The 9,530-nt window shown below is 39.4% G+C and overlaps 1 protein-coding gene across 1 annotated transcript; it reads right to left on the bottom strand.

The window, feature by feature from the left end:
* Positions 1-100: 100 nt before the first annotated feature.
* Positions 101-9,218, bottom strand: LOC138973610 (placenta-specific gene 8 protein-like). Its single transcript, XM_070346327.1, has 4 exons — positions 9,041-9,218; positions 3,876-4,239; positions 2,783-2,922; positions 101-2,254 (listed from the first exon to the last, which is right to left on the bottom strand). Exons 1-4 carry the CDS (start codon positions 9,047-9,049, stop codon positions 2,150-2,152), a joined length of 618 nt encoding a protein of 205 aa, XP_070202428.1. The 5' UTR covers positions 9,050-9,218; the 3' UTR covers positions 101-2,149.
* Between the last annotated feature and the right edge of the window lie 312 nt (positions 9,219-9,530).

Genomic DNA, 9,530 nt, shown 5'->3' with positions numbered 1-9,530 from the left:
GTGTGTGTGTGTGTGTGTGTGTGTGTGTGTGTGTGTGTGTGTGTGTGTGTGTGTGTGTGTGTGTGTGTGTGTGTGTGTGTGTGTGTGTGTGTGTGTGAATAAAACAAATCCCTTTGATGAAGCTGTAAGTGAAATTTGAGGCGACACTGAAACGACCTCATTTTTCAACCAATTTAATTGCAATTTTGTTCAAGCAGTTTTCGACTCAGTCAGGACAATTAGATACCATTAGGTTTGGAAGCTGAAACATTAATTTATTACTTTGATCATTAAAATTGTCATTAAAATCGAATTTTCACTTACAGATTTAAAAATAATTGTATCATATTTAATCCGTGTCGATGAGTACGATAAGTAATTCGAAGTCAACTTAATTTATCCTTGGTGGTATCGTATTGTATCGTGTACACTGTTCTGTCTACCGTACGTAGTTATACCACGACACACCAACAATAGCTTAAAGTTAGTATTTGAACGCTCACCTTTTTAAATCAGTGTTAAACGTTGTGTTTGTGTCATTTTTGCGAGCGTTATTTCTGCATGCACTATTTTCGTTTTCGTCCTAGTTTTTTTCCGCCTGAGAGCGATGAAATTTGTACGTGTTGAGAGTGAGTAACAAAATAGACAAATTCTGGAAATATTCTGAAATGTGTTTATGGGTTATGAAAGACTGAATACTCTTGGCAGTATTGAGGCAAGTTTTTCCACGAGAAATTATGCAAGCGTTCCTTAATTGTCAGTGTGGAACATAGGCCCTACCCCTCACTAATGATTGGCCTATAATGTCACGCGGAAAAGCCTGCCTCAAAAAAATCCAAGACGATTCACTCTTTCACAACCCATACAAACTCGACTAATTTTTTTACATACATAAATTATTGTCTATTCTCTCGAGTGTAGAGCTATTGCCAGCACTAACAACAACAAAAAAACAGGTGATCTAAGGACTATATGTCCTGTCAGGAAAAAGCTGGTTCTTGTATACGACTGTGTACGTAAGTGTTAGTTGGAGTGCCTTTGGAGAATGCGGAACATAATTCTTAACTTGCGGGGATCATCTTTTTTATGCGGATGACAGTCGCATATTCCTTTTAATGCTTTTTATTCTCTCATGTGCCAGGACATTGGTTCCGCACGACTCTCATTTACTCTAGAGCACATGCCGTATGCATTTAGAGCGCTTACTTCCCTTGTTTATAGGTTTTTGCCAGCACTTACACAAATAAGTCTGTGAACGTATTTGCGATTCCAATTCAGAAGATTTTGCTGGCGAACCCCTTTTCGAATTTATCCTTTCGGTTGTGATTAAATTACAACAAAGCCATGTCGGTTGAAGGGACGTTGGATTTAGTACATATTCGCTGTACTCTATGTGTGATCAGAGGTACCACTGTACTACAATGCTGTATCTAAAAGGCGACAAGAAAAATGACCAAACGTATTCAAGGGAGCTAATCTGGATCAGGAGTTCAAGTGAGACTGTACGAAGAAATTAAGTTGCCTCCCTTCCATTGCTTTTCTCCTTTTCTTTTACCATGAAATTCGATTTATTGGTGTTTCATAGTTTTTGTTCCATTACAATTTTTTGTTTTTGTTTGCTGTTTTGTACTTCTTCTTTTTTCTCCATGTAACTCTAAGGTTGTTGTGGGGTTTTGTTATAACAATGTTTGACTTGCCCTGCCTTTTTAACTTGTAGGTAAAAAGAACTGCTCGTTTCCCGTTTTATTTCGAGTGAATTTTCCATTCTTGCGAAGTCGTTACAATAATTCAAATAGAAGCACATCCTCACAACAGACTTAAACCAGAGATTAATACTACGTCCAAAATAGGTCCTGTGATTGTAAATGATTGGGCAGATTCCCATTCAATTGCCAAACCCTCGTGTACATGATTCTTGGCATGTCTTCATATTCAAAACTCGGTATCTTAAAGTCTGTCGGATCGATTTCTCTAATTTGTTCAACATAATTGTAGACAAATATTAGGGGTTTAGATTTTGGGGTCAATCGCTGTCGTATGTTTTTTTTTTTTTATAAAGAGTTCTAAAAGAAAGAGCCCATCTCAAAAGACTTTGGTATCGTGTTCTGGCTTGCATCGCTTCTATGACGTCAAGACATGATGACGTCACCAGGGAATGACGTAATCGTAGCTACATTTCGCCGTTCAGTCTGGCGACCTTGACCTCGCGCCACAGCTGACACATCGCGCAAAACGAACAGCACGTGGTCACACAGCAGTCGTCACAGATAGAACCCTGCAAATAAAATTGAAAAATGAATAATAAAAATGAGATATTGAGAATTACACAAATTCTATTTTGAACTGGAAATCCCGAGAAACTTCTTTTGTTTAGTTGGGCATTTACGGGGTTCGACTGGTTTTGATCGTGGGAGGAATACAAAAGTTATGATTTGTTATATGTTTCGAGCTTGTGGTTGTCATGTGAGGGCTGTGATCTTACGTGGTGTAATATTTGTGTATACGAGCCAACAGACAAATTGCTTAATGTTATGCATTCAGACAATAAAACGGTATGAATTTGAATTGAATTGAATTGAATTGAAAAGAAAAATTCAGGAAATAACTATGTCGGGGTTGTTAGGGTTAAGAAAGAGAGAATACCCTTGCTACCAGTGAAACTATCCAATCCACAGACCCGTCACTAGCGAAAGATGTGTCTGGAACACGTGGACAGGGAACACGTGTGGATTGGTTGCCTCACTAAAACCAAGGGTATTCACTCTTTCATACAAACTCGACAGAGTTATTTCCGAACGCATACCTGAATCTTGCGTTGCATTCTAACTTTGGTGCGAGCGGCAGTCATCCAGTTTGGTACACAGCACGCCAAGCACACAAACTCTCCCATGTGCTGAGCAAGCTGGCACGCCGCGCACGGTCCACAGAATGTGACGCATACACCTGAAACATACGTCATCAAAATGACGTCATTGAGTAAAATAGTTGTGTTATATGTAGAGGTTACATGCCGAGTCTCAGTGATTATCAAAAATAATGGTCGAAGTTAGCGGATCATGAAAAATGCGAGCTTCATTACATAATTATCATAATAACAAATGATTTTCAGAGAAAAAAGGTAGCCACCGTTTGTTGAAGCCCAATTGCCTGTCTTTCTTTCTTTCTTTGGTGTTTAATGTCGTTTTCAACCATTCAAGGTTATATCGCGACGGAATTGCCTGTCAAATTACATAAGAGTGTATTGTCGATTCTATATTTGTTCAGTAGACTTCAAGCAATGATATCTATTTGAAAGTTAGAATGCATTAAAGGAATCAAACTTAAATTTCTGAACGAATTGCAGGCAGCCATGTTATTTTCGAAGACTAGAGAGGTTTACAGATCATAAACGAATTGCAGGCAGCCATGTTATTTTCGAAGACAAGAGAGGTTTACTGATCATGAACTAATTGCAGGCAGCCATGTTATTTTCGAAGACTAAAGAGGTTTACAGATCATGAACGAATTGCAGGCAGCCATGTTATTTTCGAAGACAAAAGAGGTTAACATATCATGAACGAAAAGACTAAAGAGGTTAACAAATCATGAACGAATTGCAGGCAGCCATGTTATATTTGGGTTGTTTTTGTCTGTAGGTTGTTGTTGGTTGTTTGTGTGTGTGTGTGTGTGTGTGTGTGTGTGTGTGTGTGTGTTGTGTGTGTGTGTGTGTTTGTGTTTGTGTGTGTGTTTGTGTGTGTGTGTGTGTGTGTTTGTGTGTGTGTGTTTGTGTGTGTGTGTGTGTGTGTGTTTGTGTGTGTGTGTATGTGAGTGTGTGTCTATTGTCTGTGTATGTTTTTTGCCTTTCTCTTTTTTTTTTCTTTTTTTTTTTTGGGGGGGGGGGGGGTAGTGTTACTCACAGATCTCACAGTCATCGAAGCAGCCACACAGACTTTGTGTCCAGGCTCTCTGTGTGGGTGTGGTGTCGGCGGACTGCTGGTTGACCACCACAGTGTTTTGGTTTGAACTGTGCTGCTGCTGTGTGGGTTGCTGCAGTATGGGCTGCTGCGGTATTGGATACTGCAGTATGGGCTGCTGCGGTATGGGCTGCTGCTGTGTGGGCTGCTGCGGTATGGGCTGCAGCGGTATGGGCTGCTGCGGTATGGGCTGCTGCGGTATGGGTTCCTGCTGTGTGGGCTGCTGCGGTATGGGCTCCTGCTGTGTGGGCTGCTGCGGTATGGGCTGCTGACCGTACCCATAGCTCACCTCCGGTAGGGGCGCTTTCTGTGATTACAAAATTGCTGTGCAATTTTACTATTTTTAGGTGTGTATATGTGTTAAATTTAAACACTTTTAACTCAATCGTCATTTTGAAAAATACAAAAAATACATTTAGAAGTTCCGAGAAGGTCTCAATCCTCAATACAATACAATACAATACAATACAATACAATACAATACAATACAATACAATACAATACAATACAATACAATACAATACAATACAATACAATGCAATACAATTCAATACAAAATAATGACATTTTCGCCCACAGTTGTACATGCGAATAGGACTTTGTATCGTGTTTCTATCACACTAGGATATCAATTCCCACATGGTGACATAATATTACCAGCTGTTGTCGTAAACGTCAGTTTGCCAAAAGCACAAACAGAATAAAGCAAGTGGGAGGAAGAAGGGGGGGGATGTTTCAAGTGGAGTTGTTGAGTTGAGATTTGTGTGTGCTGACGCTGAATTCTTCGCTGTTTGACGTGTCGATTCCCAGGATTCACGTAGATCAATTAATCAATCAATCAATATGAGGCTTATATCGCGCGTATTCCGTGGGTACAGTTCTAAGCGCAGGGATTTATTTTTATTTTTTATTTTTATTTTATGGAATTTATATCGCGCACATATTCATGGCGCAGGGATTTATTCATGCCGTGTGAGATGGAATTTTTTTTTTTACACAATAAGGCATCACGCATTCACATCGCTTCTGTCTCTGGGTTTGCACATAAAGTTGGCCCGTGTCCGTCCTGGCCCGAATTCGAACCAGCGACCTTCCGATCACAAATCCAGTTCTCTACCAACTGAATTACATTGAAATAAACTCCTTATGGGCAGGTGGACAAATCAACTTGAGAGGTGTCCGCGAGGTCGAGTTCGACTGTATTTATGACTTGTCATAAAGTCATTTACGTTTCAAAGTTTAGGTTGGCAATGCTGATACCTGTACATGATGTTTTAACACACGTCAACCTATTGTTCACACTCCTCACGCTGTCACACACACCATGTAGCCCACACCTGGGAGTTGTTGTTCGTGCCGCTGAATTTTATTTCAGCGACTTTTGCATACCATATATTTGTATGCATCCACGTTATATATGTTCTTTTTTCAAAATTTGTTTCAAAAGTTTTCCGCAACTTGTGGCGGAGACCGACACCAAATTTGTACTTCCATATAACCTATCTCCACAATGTGGCGGTAAAATCGCAAAGGTGGACTAGGCCAGTGGACTCAAAATAAAGTGGGATCGGTCTTGGGACCTGTAACTAAACTCCTCAACTTAAATTTCATTTGGTCTAGCTTCACACTTATCTCCCCTCTATTTTCTGTTCGCCCATTTCTCCGTCTCGAATGCCTTCAGATGTAGTGTACATCTTCAATATTAATATCGCCACGTGCAGACATAGTAGTTCACACACACAACGAAAGGTATATAATATGTATTGAAACCAGCTGGACAAAAAAAATAGATAAATGAAAGGTAGTCGGTTATATTAGCTAGCCCTTCGGACGGGCACACCAACAGACCGATCGACGGACGGAGAGGCAGACAGATTGGAAGCATAGGCCTACTGTCTCTCTATCTCTCACTCACTCTCTCTCATTCTCTCTCTCTCTCTCTCTCTCTCTCTCTCTCTCTCTCTCTCTCTCTCTCTCTCTCTCTCTCTCTCTATCTCTCTCTTACTCTCTTCAATTGCCTCTCAGCTATCATTTCTGATGCAGATTCTCTTCTCTGCAGGATTTGACAGCAACCTAGCTTATATCATCTCGTAGACGAATGCGCAACATGTATACTCCCTACCCTATCTACAGTACTGTCCAGCAAAAAATAGTAGCATTGATGAAGACCATGTGGGCGTTAGGAAGCATGGACACTGTTCTGTTTTTTTAAAATCATTTGACCCACAGGTAAAACCGATGCTCCTTTACGCCTCACAGATATGAGGTATACGAAGATTAGCCATTATTGACTCCGCCCATGTTTTTGCATGCACAAGGCTTTTGAACGTCAGTGGCAAAACACCCAACCATTTGTTGTACGGGGACACAGGACGATATCCACTATCTGTTTTTTAAATATTGGTTTACAATTAAAAAAATGCCTGAGTCAAGATTTCCCAGACAAGTTTTCAAAATGATGCAGTCCAACCTGAATCCACAGGGCAATTGGTTGTACCGTAAAATCCCTAGCAAACGCCCAGTATCTAGCAAACGCCCACCCCCCACTTTTGGCCAAAAGTTGTGCAGAGGGGTCACTACCTAGCAAACGCCCACCCCTTTTTTGCTTTAAAAAAATGTATTTTTAAGACATTCGGCCTCCTTTATGTACGATTTGTGCACACTGTTCGATGATTCGCCGGTTTTTTCTTCTTCTTTTTTTCTATCACAGAACGTTGATCTTTATTCTGTAAACAAACGGTGTTTATTTTTCATTAAAATTGCATAAATCACATGTATCACTTTTTTTTTCTTGTGAAAATGTGATGACACTTTATCTTGCAAAGGGGTGTATACCTAGCAAACGCCCACCCCTTACTTGTACCCGAAATCTGTGCGGCAGAGGGGGGGTGGGCGTTTGCTAGGGATTTTACGGTATTATATTAAAGAATGTCTCGAACAATATGGTTTCGAAAATGTGTGGGAGAACGGAGTGGAAAATGAATCGGCCTTGCTTTCAAGTTTTAAGCAGAAATTGATAGACGGCTTTAAAAAAGAATAGCTAATCAAAATTCAGTCAAGTGACAGATTGCAAAGTTATCGATTGTTTAAAAATTCCTTTAAAGCGGAACAATATTGGAACGATATTACAATTCAAAAGTTTCGAGATGTTTTGGTAAGATTTCTCTTTGGTATCAACGAATTGAAAATAAATAAGAGGGTTTATTCAGAGGGGTTTGAAAGTAGAAGCTGTCCTTTCTGTCCGAACAATATATATCGAGGACGAAAATCTTTTTCTTTTTTTAATGTCACGCATATATATGACGAGATCAGAAAAAAGTATAACATTTTGACCGTAGGACATGATACTGAGTGCCTCCTTAGGAGCCCGATACTGTAGTACAGATCAGAAACGTTGCTATGTACATTTGTTATGCACTTAAGAAGCGTGAATAACGCTTGGAAGGATTTTGAGCATGCTGTTCACATGTTACATGTTTTTGAGAACCAGTTTTGTGTGTGTGTGGGAAGGAGTATTAGTGAGGATGTTACGTAGCCGGTAGAAACCCTTTGCGAAGTTGTTGATGCTACTGCCTAAAGCACTTGGAATCGGGGGTATGCAAAACAATTGTGGTCTGTTCGCGTGTGTAATTTTTGCTTTTTACTTTGATTACAAATAATATTTACACTCTGTTTGTGAATGGGTCGTTGGCCTACACAATATAATCTGTGTCAGTGTCAGTGTCTCTCTGTCTCCCTCTCTCTCTCTCTCTCTCTCTCTCTCTCTCTCTCTCTCTCAACTAAACCATATGTCACTGAATCCAAATAAAACTAAATGCATGCTACTTACCACGAGGCAAAAAAGACAAAATCTAACATCTGGATTTCCGACAATGAAGTTGATAGCCATAAAGTCTTGGGAATAACCATTGACAATAACCTGTCTTGGTCAAAACATGTAGATACACTTTGTAAAAACACATCCAAAAAATATTTCCGTTATCAAAAATCAAACACTTTCTAGACCTTCGCACAAGAAAACTGTTTTTTTCAGGCACATATTCAGTCAGCTATTGACTATGCTTCCATGATCCACAGTGTGGGACTCTGCAAGTGCAAATACTTTGAAACACTTGGGCAGTTTACATAGACGAGCTGTTAAATTAATTATTTTAAAAAATACATCTCTTTCCATGACTGATTATAAACGATTGCAAATTCTTCCTATCAAAGATAGATTTGCATATAACAAAGGTGTGATGATGTATAGAATTATGTCAGGGAATGCACCTACACTCATTGCCTTAGAAATGTAACAAATTAATTACACCAACTCCAATAATTGACCTGTACAAGTCGAGTCTATCATATTCTGGAGTAATTATGTGGAACGCCATTCCAAATATAATTAAACTACGAATTCATGAAACATCATTCAAGGAATATTACATGCTGTTTCTTTTACAAAACTTATAAGAAATATTATCAAGCAGCTGGCAAAATATAACTGTACTCTCTGATTATATTGAAAAACATGATTATATATAATTCATGAAGGATTTTTTTTATACAAACACATATTTCTCTGTTATATATAATTTTCAAGCATTGCTAAAGAATCACAATGCATCTTAAAATGTCTTATTGATTGCTTAACATGTTAATTATGTAAATATGTCATTTGTACTATAGTTAAACTTATCTTTTATTTCTTCTTGTTTGTTATCGCTCAATGGGCGAGGGCCGGATGAAAAGAAGCATGTATACATTGCTTATTCTGTCACCCTCGTAAAATAAATTTCAATTCAAATTCTCTCTCTCTCTCTCTCTCTCTCTCTCTCTCTCTCTCTCTCTCTCTCTCTCTCTCTCTCTCTCTCTCTCTCTCTCTCTCTCTCTTTTCTCTCTCTCTCTCTCTCTCTCTCTCTCTCTCTCTCTTTCTCTATTACTCTCTTCAATTGCCTCTCAGCTATTATTTCTGATGCAGATTCTCTTCTCTGCAGGATTTGACAGCAACCTAGCTTATATCATCTCGTAGACGAATACACAACATGCATACTCCCTACCCTATCTACCCGCAACAGCCAATACAGTAATGTCCAGCGAAATAAAAATGAGCGAAATCGACATACCTTTTCCATCAACGAATTTCACAAAATGCAATCCCTGAACAAATAAAACGGCACACCAGCAAAATAATTTTCCACAAGCGTTCTTTCGAATAACCTCAAAAGTGACACGAAACGATGATATTCCAAGAATATCGTTTTCTCTCTCTGCAAGGTTTTTCTGTGCAGGTCCCTGTCAACCTTCGATACAGAAAAAGGGATTGTGTTATAAACGCAGGCTGTTACGGAGGATGTATTGATTGCAGTTTAGCGTGAATACGCGTGTGTGTGTATGTATGTAGTATGTATATACGTGTGTGTCTTTGTGGTGTGTGTATGTGTGTATATCTATCTATACATATAATAAAAGAGAGTGTCTGTCTGTCTGTCTGTCTGTCTGTCTGTCTGTCTGTGGTCGCCATACCTCTGAGATGGCAAGAGGCAGGAACAAGATAGTGTGCACGTACACTCCCTAGGTGCCGCAGATGTGCACCTGGGTTTTAGTTTCTTGATT

The sequence above is a fragment of the Littorina saxatilis genome, linkage group LG8, assembly GCF_037325665.1.
Source record: "Littorina saxatilis isolate snail1 linkage group LG8, US_GU_Lsax_2.0, whole genome shotgun sequence".
In the NCBI taxonomy this organism is placed as follows: domain Eukaryota; kingdom Metazoa; phylum Mollusca; class Gastropoda; order Littorinimorpha; family Littorinidae; genus Littorina; species Littorina saxatilis.
This window is presented reverse-complemented; position numbering and strand designations above follow the sequence as displayed.